Source organism: Camelus bactrianus, chromosome 20 (genome assembly GCF_048773025.1).
Source record: "Camelus bactrianus isolate YW-2024 breed Bactrian camel chromosome 20, ASM4877302v1, whole genome shotgun sequence".
Classification (NCBI taxonomy): Eukaryota; Metazoa; Chordata; class Mammalia; order Artiodactyla; family Camelidae; genus Camelus; species Camelus bactrianus.
In genome coordinates, this window is record NC_133558.1 from 40,166,901 (window position 1) to 40,184,259 (window position 17,359).

General features: G+C 38.2%; 1 protein-coding gene and 1 pseudogene across 1 annotated transcript in view; one reads left to right on the forward strand and one right to left on the reverse strand.

The window, feature by feature from the left end:
• LOC141574264 (immunoglobulin heavy constant gamma 1-like) overlaps positions 1-17,359 on the forward strand; it is a 460,833-nt pseudogene that overhangs the window by 397,400 nt on the left and 46,074 nt on the right.
• The window catches only part of LOC141574288 (uncharacterized), a 33,531-nt gene continuing 19,994 nt past the window's right edge, over positions 3,823-17,359 (reverse strand). Inside the window, exon 6 of the mRNA XM_074349056.1 lies at positions 3,823-13,911. Within this exon, the coding sequence (XP_074205157.1) occupies positions 13,888-13,911 (24 nt within the window). The 3' untranslated portion in view covers positions 3,823-13,887. The remainder of the gene's footprint in view (positions 13,912-17,359) is intronic.

A 17,359-nucleotide genomic window follows, 5' to 3' on the forward strand; every position in this document is an offset into this window, starting at 1 on the left:
GTTATATTAAAATGACTTGAGAAGCTTTCCCTACTTTTTTCTGGATCAATATTTAGTAAGATGTAAATGATCTATTCCTTGAACTAAGTGGTCCTTAAGGTTCCTTTTTAACTATAAATGTGATGACTTGATGAGCTACCGTGGCTGTGAGTTTCTCACCAGTGCGTCACTGATTGTGTGGGTGTCAAGCAGATTCACATGTTTCCAAGAGCTCAGTGATGTCAGAAGGGATTAACCTACTATGGGCACAAAATGGTATGTTTTCCAAATGGACTGAAATGGGGGTTCCATAGTCAATTGGTATCTATTTTTATTCATTTGTTTTATTAAATTTTAGTCACAAAACTTTTGGTGTATAAGCTGTACCTAATGGGTTATAAAGGACCCCTCCTAGAGTCCTCCCACCCCAGCTGATTTACTGGACTCTAGTTTCCTTCCCCATAGAAACACGATGCTTTATGTTACTTCCTCCTGTCTTTCCTGCCGCACTCTTCTCCTTCCTGTCTGTCTAATTTGTATGGCTCTAGAGGGGAATTGGGTTCTTTGAGCCTAAAGACAAAGAAATTGCCCTAAGAGTTAGTTTTGGCAAGATTGGAATAGTGGATTGCAGAGAGAAGGGATTTGATCTCTGCAAATTGTCAGGTGATAGGAAAGAAATTCTCCTGCTGGTATGGAGTATCATGATGGAGAGATTCTAGGGTAGACACAGGGTGTTGGTGGCAGCACCCAGTGGTTTTAAAGAAGTTGGGCGGGGCACACTCAGTCTCATCAGTTTAAGCTACTTCAGTAAGCTTTGCATCATGAGTCTCTGAATCTCACTCTCAGAGATAGAATGAAATCAGAACACTTGATATTGCTATTCAGACCTCTCTCATTCTTCTTAGTACATGTTACTTTAAACTGTAGTAGTAATTTTCATATGTTATTTTTATTTCTCATTTGGCTGAGGACACAGAGCATGCAGAGAAGATTATTCATCAGACTGTGACTACCTGGCATACACAGTCCATATAATGATAGTTAAGCTGAGATCCAGAGACTGACAAACTATAAAATCTAAAAGGCAGAATTTCTTACAGTAGATGGTTATAATAATTTTATATCTCAGTATTTTACATATGTGACATTTTGTATAATAAACAATTAACTGCCTGCTTTTGGCATTTTAAAGTTAATGTGGAGAGAGTTATAAAACAGATACTGTAAACATCACCTCCCAAAGTGAAGTGCTAAATGGCTCTGGCCTCTGGGAGGGTGAGACCTAATTATTCCTCATAGTGCACTCTGTACCTTTTTACTGCCAGTTTGGGTTTCATTGTCTTTGATAAACAAGATAATTGATATAAATGAGTGTGATCCTGTAAAATGGTCCCCCAGTTGCAGGTTTTCATGCTGGAGGTATAATTTTCTTTGTGGCACATTACTGTTAATCTTTAAATGGGTGGGTTGGTAATCTGCCTTTCATACGAGGACATTAGGTGAGTTTCTCCTGATAAAAACACTGAGTGCAACCAGGGCACAAGAACAAATGACTTATGATCCCACTGATGAGCAAGAGTGCATGGATTTTTGAATGCAAGAGAACGACCCTGGAGGTGAAAAGGAGGTGCAGTCCCCTCAGGAAGAGGACAGAGTCAGTGTGTGCTCAAAGAGGGGTCCGGCCACGCTCGGCTTCTCCTCCTGCCCCAGCCCCAGCTCTTAGCACTTCAAATGCTGATGTTGCACTGGCTGACCTACTGCTGAAGATCTCAAGCAAGGAAGGCCTAATGTGCTTTCTTCTCTTATTTGGTGGAAAAGGACTGAAGCTTTGCAAAACCACTATTTTAAAAATATATTTATTTATTTAAAATTTAAACAGAATCTTTTATTGAAAACTTACTGATTTGCAATGTCGTATTAGTTTCTGGTGTACAACAAAGTTATTCAGTTTTACATACATATATTCTTTTTCATTATAGGCCATTACAAGACATTGAATGTAGTTCCCTGTGCTCTACAGTGGGACCTTGTTTTTTTAATCTATCTTATGTATAGTAGTTAGTATCTGCTAATCCCAAACTCCTAATTTATCTCTCCCCAACTCCTTTTCCCCTTTGGTAACTCTAAGTTTGTTTTTTGGGTCTGTGAGTCTGTTTCTCAATACTACTATGTTTAATTAATCCTCAGCATTTTCAGTCTTCTGTTGGAAGGCTCTCTTTAGGAATTGTCAAGGGATGTATGTTTGCACCCAGTGGGGAAGTCTGGAGTAAAATCATTGACAGTTTGCTTTGAAGAACCCATTTCTCTTTGTGTATAAAGTACAAGGAAGAGTGAATGAAAAAGTGGGCAAACACTTATGACTTCTCTTAGGCGAGCGTTATGCAGCTTAGCACTCGGAATCTTCGTAGTTTAAAAAAGTAATAAATAATGAATAAATATTTACTTGTCTAGGCATCTAAAATTTAGTTTTAAAAACGAATTTAAGCTCATGGCGAGGAAAACCATGGTGAAATGAGATTTCTCCCAGGACTGTTCTCTTTGGCAGTGTTATCACACAGCCTTTCAAAGATCCAGCATGCTAAGGGTAGTTTGCTGTCCAGTTGAATGTCATCTCTTCACTGAATGGATGGGCTGTCTCCCTCCCTCTCACTCACTCTGGAAAGGTTAGCCTTTCTTCAGAGTAGTACAGGTTTTTCCAGCAACATCTGTCAACTTGGCAATGAGCACACCCTAAGGAAATTATGAACATTTGAAGACCATCTAAATACTGTAGAGGACCTTTCCTCTCCCTCTTCTCTCCTCTCTCCCTGCTCCCCCTCCTGACTTCCCCCAGGAAGAGTAGAGCACCCACGTAGCATTTATCACTGTCCATATCACTGATAAATTGTAAGCCTATTTATGTCTGATTTTTTTTAAAATGTATTTTGTTTTTGATTTGTTCACTCGGTTGTGATGGCTCTTGAAACCTCAAAGCAGTGACTGTCCTAGAAGGCAGACTGTGGGCAGACCCCTTTGTTTAATGAGAAGAGATCCCCAGCCACTGCACTGTTAGCGCAAAGAGCCTCCTTTGGTCTTATGACTCGGATGATCTTGATCTGATTCAGTAGGTCAGAAATTGCTGTGCCCAGCAAATATCGACCAGAAGGAACTGCTTTCTTGGTTATTCTGAAACTGCCAGCTGCATATTACACTAGCAGGTGCTAATAGTTTTTTTCGCTGGTCAGTAGAATTGTTATTGGTTCTTCCTTCCCCTGCCACCTATTCTTGGACAATTACAGGGTGGCTCATGAGAATAAACATCTCCCCTCTTGGGTAATACCCAGATTTCTGAAATGCTGGTCTCACCACCCTTTCCATCTAGAGAAAGGTCTGGCTCTCGTGGTTAGGGAAGTACCAAGCCTGGATCTTATGATTCTCTGGAAATCTGAAGATGCTTCTGTAAACACGATCTAATTTATTCTTTCAATATTCATAAGAAGGTAGAGAGAAGGGTTTATTCTCCTTATGGGTAAAGAAGCTGAGTTATGGGGCAGTTCAGTGGTCTCCTCGAGATTGCGTAGGAAACGGCTTACAGAACTGAGTTTTTCAGGTACCTGCCTTCCAGTCCATTGCCTTGTCCAGTGGACGATTGAGCTGTGGGCAGGCAGGAGGAGCAGACATTTTTCCCCTCTCAGAATTAAGTACATAGCATGATGCAAAGAGAGCTAGAACTCAGAAATAAGACAGCTACCAACATGCTTATTATAAAGCTCTGTTTAAAAATACTTGGACCCACTTTTCATTTCCCAAAGCACTAAGTGTAAACCATTAAAAGAATAATTAATTGAAAATAGTAGCAAAAGGTGGTTTTTAAATTGCCTTTTATTGTATTTTACACAAAACTTTCCATCACACAGCGTAAGTCTACTGGAAAACATGATTCTGTTGCCTCAATCTAGATTAATTTTGGCCTCCAGAAGGCAGTGTAAATTGTATGTGTTGCTGAGGTTTTTTTTCTGATAACTCCTTTACTGAGGAGTATGAATAAAGTTGTTCCAGGTCATTTGCAAGACTTTGATTGTCAGTCTTTGAAGCTAGGTAGACAAAGTTCCCCAGAGACCCCCAGTTTACCTGTTGGGGAGGCAAAGCCTCAGTCTCCCCCAGGGGATAGCTCAACTTCCCCACAGCCCTGGGCTGGCCCCCCCAGGCTAAAACAGGGAGAGCCCAGGAAGGCAAGTTTTCCCTCAGGCGTCCTGTGGGGTTGGATTAGAGTCTCCATTCTGAGAGCTCAATATTCAGAAGTTAACATTCACATTTACTGGTATGTTTCTTCTAAATTTCAGTCACACTCCCTTGAGATTCTCAGAGAGTCTTTCTTTCCCAGACAACTCAATCCAGGATGGTTTGTGGGAACTAAGATATTTGTAAGTTTGGTGTCATTTCCAACCTTTTTCTCTCCGCCTCCAAAGTCTGTTGCAGGAAGTTGCTGCCAAAGTGGAATTTTAGGAGCATACTGGACACAGATCTGATTGTAAAAATGTACAGAACTCCACTAATGTTTGAATGCCTCACTGCTGATAACTATTGTTAGTAGAAACTCAAATTTTACATTTATTGATAATGTTAAAGGACCATCATTCAGGATCTTAAGACTCAAGAGTTAGCCATTATCCCAGAATCATTCTGACTTAAAATTGTTAAAGTTTGAATCAGATGCATCTTCCAGCTTAAAATTAAAAAAAAAAAGAAAGAAAGAAAGAAAGAAAAAGAGAAAAGCTCTATTTTGTTAAAGGATGTCAAAAATTTCCTTGCAAACCACAACTTCTTTTGTGGACATTTTAAAAACCTTTGGACATCCTTTGTTCTGTGCTTAACATGAATGAGAAATATTCCCTCAAGCTATGGTGACATCTCTTATCTCGAGTCACAGAATTGTGGCCTGACAAGACCTTTCAGCCAGTAACATGGAACAAAAATAACTCTGTTGATTTCAGCATCTTTTAGGACATAAGGAAAAATAAATCCATGTAGAACTCTTATGATACTACTCATAGAAAAGATGCCCTTCACATTACAACTTTAAAAAAATTTTTTGAGAAACCATTTCCAAAACTTGCAAGACAGATTTCAATGACTCTCTGTATGTTAGGTATTTCCCTCAGCTTGAATACCTTGTCCTGATGCAGGGGGCAGATGTAACTCTCTTTCTCTGACACATCATGTCCAGAGAAAAAGGGAAGCATCACCCCAATGAGATACTGCCTTTTAGTTCAAATACAGAACGGAATGTTTGGGATATCTTTTTTCTTACATCTGGAAATTCCTTTGTCTGAAATTTAAAGGGCCTTGCCTGCAGAGTGAATCCCTCTTTGATACACTGCAGTGGTTACTGGTGTTAAACATCTGATGCTTGATGCTTGAAGGTCTTTTTGAATTGAAGTTTTTCACAGCTAAAACCTCCAGTGTGAATGCTGGAGTTTGAAAACTACACAAAGAGAGTAAACCTCCTAAGCAGTCGGTTCTGGAACATGCTTTCTCTCAAAGGCCCCAGGGTAAGAGAGAATTCACTGATCCTGGTGAACTTGCACGTTTGAGACCCACAGCCCCCACCTGACCCCCCATCTCAACTTTGCTCCTGGGAATAGCCACCTCTGATTTCTCATCTTCGTCTTCTAGAAAACTGCCATTTTCTCTGAAATGTTTGGTGCTCTAGCTTGATGAAGTTATAAAGTTTGCATATTTTGGGAGGAGGGAAAGCCACACTGAAAGTTTGGAAAGGTGTTAACTCTTCCTGTCACTGGCTAAATAGAGCCCAGCGTAATTGTCAAAAGTCCTTGCAATCTCAAGATATGGTGTGATTTGGGCGACCTTGGCAATGTCAGAACTGGCGCTGTAACAGGAATGATGAGAACGCTGAGGTGTATACTAACTGAAACAGACAGAAGTGAGAACAGGAGAAAGGGAAAGAGGCTCAGAGAAATGCGGCTCCTGCTTCAGAAGGCATGGTCTCGTTTCTTCCCGTGGGCTTCGCACAGCAGATATGGAGAGGTGGTCACTACTGAGTCCTTTGCAGTTATGTTAGGAAGCAGGCTTTTCACAGAGCTGGGAACTGGGGTAAAATTTGGGGAAGGAAGTGTTTATAAAGGGTTTTTCTTTAGCGATATAGTATACGGTTTTTTTAACTTGATGGCTAAAACTAGGAATTACTGTAACTCGTAGCCAGTGTTGCAGAATGCATTTCCGTAGCTTTTTGATAGATTTCAAGGAAGACAGGCTTATGCTCCAATTAGCTGTTGTTCTTTTACAGCTGTTCAGACGTAACAGCTGTGAGTATTTCTTCCTGTAGAGTAGGTTGACAGGAGGTTGGATCTCAGCCGGGTTGGAAGGTTGCCTGCTCAGCAGCAAGTTCCTCTGCAGGCCTAGGAATGGGCCCCTAGGGGGTGAGTTCCTCTTTCTAAAAAAGTGTAGGTCTGTATAGGGGAATATCTATGTGTGGCCTTAAGCTACTGTCCTAGGTGTCTTTGTGAAGGATATACTTTGTATCTCTGAAACTCTTGGCAATGGAAAAGAATCTAGTCTGAGTCTATTAAGCACCTGATGACTGTGTGAACCACTGCGCTGTTAGAAAAGAATTTGTCCTGAAAACAGCCAGGAAACACTGAATGAAGCCCAACACAAGCACTGTTTTTGAAGATGACAGTCCCCTCTAAGTGCTAAGTGCTATTTCATTTTTTAAAAATCTGCTTCAAGTGGGTTTTTCCCCATACCTCTCAAAGGTGATCTCTGGAGACAGTTAAATAACATGTCAGTGTTATCTTTAAATATAGCTGGTACAGGTGGCGCTCAGGTCATGTCCTAGTGAAGTAATACTGCCTTTTAAAACATGTATTACTCCTGAATTAAATTTACGGGCAGATTGTTGGCCACCCCTGGTGCTGCGTAAGAACAGAGAACAGTAAAATTGTTTTCAAATCACTTTTTCTGCAGTTCCCCACAGTCTGAGTCATCCCAATATTCATACACTTGCAGAATGTATACACTTTGTTAACATGCAGCTTTTGCATTCAGTAGCAGCAAATTAAATTCGTCTGAGCAGAACTGCTATTGTACAGAGGGGGAAAAGTAATTTCTGCTCAGGCACTTCCCCTTTGCCTTTGCTCCTAGCACAGGCTTTTGTAATAATAGGTATGTAGCTGAAGAATGGCAAAGGAAAACCAGAAAGACACAGACTCAGGATGCTGGATTTTGGCAGGATGGTTTTGTAAACAAAGTGACACAAATTGGGGCAGAAATTCCCAGTGGGACAAGGGAGGAAACTGGAAGACTGGAAATACAGCACAAAGCTGAGTCCCATCCAGATGGTGTTTTTAATAAGTTTATCAGACGCATATGAAAGACGGTAATGAACATTCAAGTGGGGAGTGGCCCGACCCCTGCGAGACGGAGAAACAGTATGGCACCTTCTGTGCATTGCAGTCAGTTAGAATCAGTCTCTAATTTTTCCCAGGAAAAAACACCACAGAACTTATCCAAACCATTGAGTAATTATTAGGCAGTCCAACTAGCCAGGCTGAGGTTTGTGTTTCTAGGAAGAAGAATTAATAACAGAATTATTTCCTGCTGAAATGGAGGAAGGGGCCTGTGACATCTGGGTCAAACCTCTTCTGTGAGGACGCCTCTAGTGTGACTAAAGCAGATAGGATACCATCAGGCATAAAAGAGCATTTATAGTCTTTAAAAGCGTAATTGTTATGTACATTCCTCCTCTTCCTCCTGTTCTGCCCCAAATGGTTTCTCCATGAGAAAATATTTTAGTCTACTATGAATAACCAAACTTGCAGTATGTGGCATAAACTTTTAGGTGAAGAGAAGTTGAGAGAGCTGAAGGTGTGCGTATGCTTCTAAAGCAGCTCTTCTGCAGTGGGCATGTTTTTCTTTTTACTGTTTAGGTCAGGACCCAGAGATTGATCATATTTTACTTTTCTAAGAAAACTTTCCCTGAGAAAGCAATTTTTTTTCTGCTTTATTCAGTAACTTTTAGACATTCTAGCTTTGGGTAAGGAGCTATGTTAAGCAAGGTTAAGTGTCACAACCTACATAGGAGTGATTTTCCAGCTCTGATTCATTCATTTAGCAGATATTTATTTAATACCCACTATATGCTAGGCACTGTTTCTGGGCAGTTGGGAAGCAGTGAAAAAAAAGAAACAAAAGTTCCTGCTCCTATGAAACTCACATTTATAAATCTCTGATTGCCAAATTAGATCAGATTGAGATACTGATTTGGATGTTAAGAATCAGCACAGTGCTGGAATGATGGTCTCATCTTGGTTATTTACAGAAAGTCATTATCCACAGGGTTTGTGCCCAGGTCCCTATCCTTCTCTTCTTTCAGCCTTTTGGCTTCATTTGGTCATTATATTGTTAATTTGACTCATTATTAAGAAAACAGGAATGAGAATGAGAAAAGTGGTGATCTTCTGATTTTATTTCTGATGAAGTAAATACTAGTTGCTAGTAGAGTTTAGCAAAAGCTATTTCCTGAAAGGAAATAGTGGAGTTGGGGTAAATGGACTAATACAGTCCATCTCTGTGAATTTGTTGAGATGTGTCTGTGTTTATCTTGTTGGGCACCCTTTGTATATCCAGACTTTCGCTGAAAAACATTAATGAACAATTATGTCAAGATCAAAGTGGAAACTATGGAATACTGTTCTCCAGCACATAGATACGGGATTTTTTGTTACGAAGGCAAAATTCTTTAATATAACATACATTAGACTACCTTAAGATTCCAGAGGGTCAGAGGGTGATATTGCTAGGGCAGTTTTGCTTAGAGAAAATGTTGGAGACTGAAAGAATCTTCTTTAGCAAACCCATTTATAAATACGTCTTTAGAAAAGCAATTCTGAGTGCTTATCCCAGCCTTGTTTCCCAAAGAGCTTGAACCATATCAGTAATGATTTTGTGATTGTCTCTGATGCTGCTGCACTAATTGACCACTAGTTAAAATCAGATTATCGAGGGATGAAATTGCGAAGCAGTAAGTTAGCTTAGGAGGAAATTGACAAGCTCAGGGAGAGTCAACAAAGACTGCAGTTAAGACCCAGTGGATACTACAGAGGGCATCAGCATTCAAAAGAATCCCCAAAGATTTATTCTTTCAAACCCCCTGAAATCACTTGCGTCTTTCTGGTTTTGATAAAAACAGTTAAAATATGTAGAACTTTAAAATTTTGTTCAATATTCCATTTGTGCAAAAGAATATAAGGAACATATATGTAAAGTTTGGAGAGCAGGAACACTCACCCAGCCGGAGAAACAGAACACTACCAAAGCTTCAGAGCTCTTTGTGTGTTCCTCCCCTAGGTGCGTTCTCACTGCCTTCCTATCCAGAGGTCACCATTCATCTGAATTTTAGTGTTTACTGTTTCCCAGTTCTCCTTTCTAATCTCACCACGTGGGTGAGATTCACTAGGTGTCTATCACTAAACATTAGAAATGGAATTATACCCTTTGTATTTTTCTGACTTCCTCTTCTTAACTTTCTTTGTGAGATTGACCCTTGTTGATACACATAACTCCAGTTCATTTATTTTCAATACTGGGTAGTTTCTGTTTGGTAGTGAAACTTAAAAACTAAACGGACAGGTTAAATAGCAGATGAGACACACCTGAAGAGAATTAGTGAACACAGATAGTAATTTTAAGAAATTAACCAGAATGCTTCAAAAAGAGGAAAAGAAGGGGGAAAATGAAAGGAAGGTTAAAAAATATAGAAAATGGAATGAAAAATCCCAGCAGAGTTCTACTGGGAATTCTAGAAGAAGTTAAAACAGAAAATGAAGGATAATCAATACTCACAGAAATAATGGTCATAATGTTCCAGACTTGATAAAAGCCATACATGCTCCTATTCAGTCCTGAGCAGGATAAATCTAATCTACATCTACATACAACATAGTGAAGTTGCAAAACACCTAAAACAAAAAGAAAACCTTAAAATTAACTGTAGAGGGAAAAAAATTATAACAGAAGGATAGCAGACTTTAGTAGACATAACAGTAGAAGCCAGAAGACTGTGGAATAATATCTTGAAAATGCTGAGGAGAAACAACTTTTCACTTAGAGTGCTATACCCAAATAAACTGTTTTTCAAGAGCGGTGGCAAAATACACTTTCAAACAAAAATTTTGCTGAGCTCTGGTGGGTGTGTCTTAGAAAGAAGGAAGTTGGACCAAGAAGAAAGGAGAATATAAAAAAAAAAGTAATGGTGAATAAATTGGTGAATGTGGATAAATAAGCTTTGACTATGAAATAATGATTTTTTAAAAATGACTGATTGAGAAAGTATAAAACAAGGTAGAACTAAAATGTCAGATACGAATAACAAGCCAGGAGGCAAGTGATTTGTATGAAAGTGTTAAGATCCTTTATATTGTTCAGGAGAAGGGAGTATGTGACTTTTAATTTTAAACATTGTTAAGTCTGGTATACACGTCTGAAATGTAGTAAAAGAGTAGAATTAGAGTTTATAACTTCAAAACCAAATCAATAAAGATAGCTGATAGCTCTTGGGGAAAATAAAGGAAACTTAATCCATCAGAAAACAGGAACAGAGTGGACAGAGAAGTGGAGGAAGCAGCAGAAAAAAAAAAACTTCTAAATAGGAAATAAAAGTGAATTAATGTACATCAGTAATAACACTGTAACTCATATAAATCTTTCAGTTAAAAGACAAAGGGCACTGAATTTCTCAAAAGCCCAGTTATATGTTATTTACAAGAGACCAGAAAAGTAGAAGAGTGATACTAAGGAAATAGTAGCCGAAATAAAAGTGCTATATTTATTTGACGTCAGACAATGTAGATTTTAGGGTGAAGGCATTATTAGAAGTAAAAAGTGATATTACATAATGAAGAAAGGTTCATTCCATCAGTAAGATGTAATTCTAAAATGATATACATGAAATGACATGGTCTCAAAATACATAAAGCAAAAATTGACAGAATTATAAGGAGAAATTGATAGATCTGTTCATAATGGGAGATTTAAATGAACTTCTCCTAGTAGTAATTAGTAGCCATATAAGTAATTTGAACAACACAGTAAGTTTGATATAGTAAATATATATATAGAACCATACACCTCCCAAATTAGAGAATACACATTCTCTTCAGGCACATGTAAAATATTAATAAGAATTAACCATGTACTAGGACACAAAAGAGCATATCTTAACAAATTCTACAGTCAGTATCATACAGACCACACTTTTTTATCCATATTGCAATGTAATTTAAAATCAGTAACAAAAAGATAACTTAAAAAGTTAAAAACATACTTATGAATAATTTATGGATCAAAGAAAAATCATAATGGAAATTAGAAATCCTTAGATGCGATCAACTTTTAAAACACTATGTCAGACAAACCCAAACTGAGGAACATTCTACACAATACCTCACCAGTACTCTTCAAAACACTGTATGTCAAAACTTAAAGGATAAAGATAAAGCAGGACTTAGAGGTAAAATATTAGCTTTAAATGCTTTTATTAGAAAAGAAGAAAAATTAATGAGTTAAGCATTTGCTTCAGATATTTAGAAAAAAATAGAATAAATCCAAGGGATTAGAAGGAAGAAATAATAAAAAGAGCAGAATTTAGTGAAGTAGGAAATAAAAAAAAAGAATCAGCAAAATCAAAAATTGGTTTCTTGAAAATACTAATAAAGTAGACAAACATGTATAGGACTGATCAAAAAAGAAAGAAAAGGTACAAATAAGATATTTGGAATAGTAAAGAGAATATACTTGTGAATAATTTTATGCCAGTGTTCTTGAAAACTTAAAACAAGATGAAAATTTTCCCTGAAAGGGCCAAGAATATCTAAGGTAATTTTGAAGAAGAAAGGAGAAGGGGAAGGAAAGGGAGGAAAGGTGTTCACTTTAGCAGATTTTAAGATAATGTAAAGTTACAGTAATTAAAGCAGCATAGTAATATGTCTGGAGAAAACTCCAATTCAAAAAGATCTATGCACCCCAGTGTTCAGAGTGGCGCTATTTACAAAAGCTAAGGCGTGGAAACAACCCCAATGTCCATCTACAGATGACTGGATAGAGAAGTTGTGGTATATATAAATAATAGAATAATACTCAGCCATAAAAAAGAATGAAATAATGGTATTTGCAACATCATGGATGGACCTAGAGATTATCATACTAAGCGAAGTAAGTCAGACAGAGAAAGACAAATATCATATGATATCACTTACATGCAGAATCTAAAAAAATGAGACAAATGAACTTATTTACAAAACAGAAACAGACTCTCAGACATAGAAAGCAAACTTATGGTTACCAAAGGGGAAAGGGGTGGAGGAGGGATAAATTAGGGTTTGAGATTAACACACACAAACTGCTACATATAAAATAGATGGTATAGCACAGGTAACTGTATTCAGTATCTTATGATAACCTATAATGAAAAAGAGTACGTATATATGTGTATAATTGGATCACTGTGCTGTACACCAGAAACTAACACAATGTTACTTCAATTAAAAAGGAAAGCTGCGTGGTAAAGGCAGAAGACTAGGCAAATCAGGGAAACAGTGCAGATCTCAAAAAGAGATGTGGATACGTATGAAAACTTCATATGTGACTAAAGTAACGAATTGGTGGGGGAAAGGACGGACTGTTCACTAAATGGTGCTGGGGAAATTGGCTGACCTTATGAACGAAAGGTGAAAGTGGGTCTGTATTTCATAGGGTACCAAAAATAAATCCTAAACAGATTAAAGAGCCAAATGTGAAAAGCAAACCTTCTTAACTTTTGGAAGAAAATATCGGAAGATATCTTTATGAATTTGGGGTAGGAAAGAACTGATAAACAAGAGAGGGAAAGCGCAAATCCTAAAGGGGAAGATTAAATATTTTAACTTTTAATACGTTAACCGAAAAAGGATTGGCACCCTGCCAGTGGGGTGACTCAGCCATGAGTGTAATTCCACTTCCATATATCCATGCACACACACACACATCTCATACATTCCTTGAAGAAACTCTTACCTGTGTGCACAAGAAGACACTTGTTTGTAATCACAAAACAGCAGTAACAATCCAAATGTCCCGTTGGTATATTTATACATTGAAATATTTTATAGACTTTACGCAACTAAACTAGATTTATCTGTCCATTGAATGTTCCTGCAGCCTGGTTTAATGTTTGTTGTAGATGTTAATATTGTTGGCCAAATATTCCTTCTTTTGGTCACAGAGCAAGGTAGCCCTCTCCTACTCCCTTTGAAGTTAGGTGAGACCCTGTGACTTGCCTTAGCTAATAAAAAAATGTGAGCAAAGTGATGTGTGTTGCTTTGGGGGAAGAGTCTTAAGAGCCAGTTCACTCTCTTCTCACTGCTGCTGTGATTAAGGAAGCACATGTCACTACAAAGCCTCCGTCACAAGGTTCCCTGAGTGATACGGTGCTCAGAGCCACCTTGCTGATCATCAGTGAATGCATAGGGTGGGTGAAAAATAAATGTGTGCTATTTAAGCACCTGGGAGAATGGAGACTGTTACTGCAGCCTAAGGCTGCCTACAGTATGATTTTATGTCTCAGCTCAGTTTACTGTGTATCTTATGCCACTTCCTTAAGTTCTCTCTTCCAAATCACAGAATACTTCCCCTTTTCCCCTTTTCCATGAAATAGAGGTACCATGACTTAGCCTCTAAACATAGTCCTTTATCTCTTCTCCTTTCGAAATCATGGAGGACTTGTCTCTAAGCCCCTTCTCTGCCAGGAAACTGTCCCCACAGGTTATTTCATGAATGTTTTTGCTTGTTGCTTTGGAGTTAAGCTTCATAGTCAAGGGATTCATCTGCAGAAAATCCATCCCCTCTCCCTTCTTCATTTCCTTTCTCTCTCCTTTATCTGTGGATGGCTGTTCTCATCTGCAGGAAACAAAGCAAGTAGTGAAGGTATATAAGATGAGGGCTCAAGTACAGGCATGCCCAACTTTGGAAAATAAACACGTTGCTTAGAAGATATGTGGAACATTATTTTCCACATCATTAGAAAGTAAGAAATGTTTTGGCATGATAGTAGTACTTCTCACCTTCTCTCTTTTCACAGAATATATTATTACTGAAAATACAGTATGTATCTAATGAGAAATTGTCTTTTTTTAATCCACTTAAAAATCGTGTAAAGTAAGCTGCAAGTCTTGAATGAGAGTAGCTAAGGTTAATTGTAGATTTGGGGAAAATAACTTAAATGTCTGAAGAAAACCCCAGCACCAGTAAATGCACGAAAAAGGTCCCAAGGGACTTAAAAGGCCCTCACCTCTTATCATTCTCTTCTCAGTGTTTAGAGAATTTACATCATTTTTGGACAGCTATCATTTTGTGGAAACCCTAGACTTTTATAAATGAACAGGTTGATGTATATAGACAGACTCAGAATCAAAACAGCTGGTGTTTCAAAATACAGCAGTTCATGAACAAAGAGACAAGCATATGTGTTGAAATGCTCAGAATAGTAAACAAATAAAAATGGGAAATGAATCATGCCTGAAGGCAACTGTATATTCTGAAAAGGGATTAATACCATGTCCTGGGTTGTTTTCCTGCTTTGTGAATTCTGAAATACTGAATCTATATATATCAAGCTACTTTAAACAAATTAAGTGTAATAAATATGTACACTTTAGAGAATACTGATAAAACATGTGTCTGTGTACCTATTGCCTAGCTTGAGAATAGAACAAGACCTGTAGTTTTGCGGCCCCTCCAAGATTTCATCTCCCCTCTTCCCAGACAGATAATCCTGGATTTAGTGTAATAATTCCCTGAATTTCCTTTTTAGTTTTGTGTTTATGCATGTATTCCTAAACAGAGTAAATTTTTAGTTTTGCCTTTTTAAAAACCTTTGTGTAAATGAACTCATACACCATATTTTTCTGTGTCTTGTTTTTTTCACTCAATATTGTTTTTTGATTCACTCATTTGTATATAGCTGTAGTTCATTAATCTCAATTACTGTGTGGTTTCCCATTGTAGTAATATTTCGCAGTGTATTTATGCATTCTGTATTTTATAGTATATCATGTTTCTTTATAATAAAATTCTTTAGGACTGATTACTATATGTGGTTTGGTTCATTCCAACCTTAGGCTCAACTTTTTAAAAAGCTATTGGGTGTGGAAAATGTGTTCATGACTTGAGATAATCAAGATGCTCTAATTCTGTTTTATCGTTGATAGTAATTAATTTTGTTCATAGCACACTATTGGGATATATTTGGCTTCTTTATCTTGATGCTGAATCTTGTGTTGGATTCACAGTTCCCATGGAGAATGTTGCAACAATTGCCGATTGTGCCAGTGTGATTGAAGGAGTCAGTCAGAGCCGAAATGCCTTGTTGAACGGGGACACCAAGAATTATGATTGGGATTCTGGCTACACATGTCATCAGCTAGGAAGTGGTGCAATTGTGGTTCAGCTGGCACAGCCATACATGATCGGGTCAATACGGTAAGAAGATTCCTTTTCATTCATTCCTTTTAAAATGGAACACACGTGCAATTATGTTTTGATACATTGATGATCCCAGCAATTTCAGTGAAGATACTCTTCTGTTCTTTGCTCTAAATATCAAGAAGGGGGATGGAAAGGAAGGGACAAAGATGTACAAGGTGCTTGTTTGGATTTTCTGGTGAGGAGATGCACCAAAATTAGACTGGTGGAGGGACTGGATTAGGCCTGTGGAGGAAGAGGACTAGGGCCTCACCCTGGATATAGCTTACCTCCTAGTCAAGTCTCACTTTGTATTGGCTAGGGACTTAACAGGATAATGTCAAAAGAGGTTATACAGAGTCAAAAATCATTTTCAGCTTTAATAAATGACTGTATATTAACCAAACAGATCTGAATATGAGACCTGGTTCTAAAAGGTCTTTTTAATATTAGTCTTCATGTCTTGGATTTTGGTTGTGGTTTTCATTATGTTTTGCTTTGTTTTGTTTTATGAAGGGAACTTTAACCCAATATTGCTTGATTTGTATGATCATATAATTGTAAAATGTGAGACTGGTGACATCCCCCAGGGGATTTACTTTAGTTCAGGAGAGCCATCTGGGTCTTGAATAGGCTGCCTTTTTTGTTTTTTTAAGGTTCTAAGAAGGTCTCTGAAAGACTAATGTTGTGTGTGTGTGTGTGTGTGTGTGTGTGTGTGTGTACATATATATTTTAATGTACATATTTTACATTGTATCTTAGCCTGCCAGGAATAGACATGTTGGTAAGACAAGGCTGCCTTCCCCCCATCATGCTCCACCACATTTGCTTTATTGTTTCCTGTTCTCACTTTAAAGTGAGTATGTGTAAAGAAAAAAATAGCACCAAAAAATAAGGTAGTAGGATTCTAATAGACAAAGGTTTACTGATGTTAGGCTAATAACTACAGAGGTTAATGCTGCTTGTCGGTTCCCTGGGGTACCCAGACAGGTGATGCTGGATTTCTTGGAGAATTCAGACTTTGAATTTCTTTATTTAAATTGTCAGTCTGTTTTCATAAAGGGCCACATACAGGCTGAGTACCACAGGCAACAAATCACAGATAGAGAAGCTTGAGTTCATACTGCAGGCCAGACAACTCACTTTGTGCTTAGGAAGGGAGAGGAGACAGGCCACAATCAGTCTGGACAAACTACCAGTGCAAACAGACTTCCATCAGATAGCAAACAACACCCGCTCCTTGCTTCTTCTGAGCTGTGTGCATTAACTGAAGTAATTATAAGCTATCTATGTAATAAGCCATTCTAGAATTTTTGTCATAAATGGTGTGAAACTTCTCTGAATATTTCCCATTATAGTCTTTTTCTCTTCACTTTGAAAATCTGGAAAACAGTTGTCCTCCTCTTGTCTTATAGTCTCCACAATTTCTTGAAGTCTACCAGTCGTGTCTCGAGATTACATCTGCGATTTCTTTCAGCAGGCTTGGTGTGTAACTCACCTAAGCAGGGGACTTGAAATCATTTCAATTGACTAGATACTCTCTTTCTCTCACCTCACCTATCTGGGGCTTCACTTTTCTCTTTATTGTGTTTGTTCTGCCATTTCTGATTTGAAGACCAGTCTTCTTGCCAGTGAAGATGGAAGCAGGCTGGCAGCTTAGCACCTCTGCCCACTCTCTTCTAATATCCCGTGTCTCTGTCTACTTAGCCACACGTCCCCCCTCCCCCCTCCCCTAGCCACCTAACAATGTTCCATGTGCATCTAGAATTCCATTTTCCTGCCCTTTCCCTGCTCACGTTGCCTCATGCCGTGATTTCCTGCCCATCTCTCCATCTGCTGAGCCAGAAACATGGGAGTCTTCCTAAATTCCTTCCTTTCCCTCACC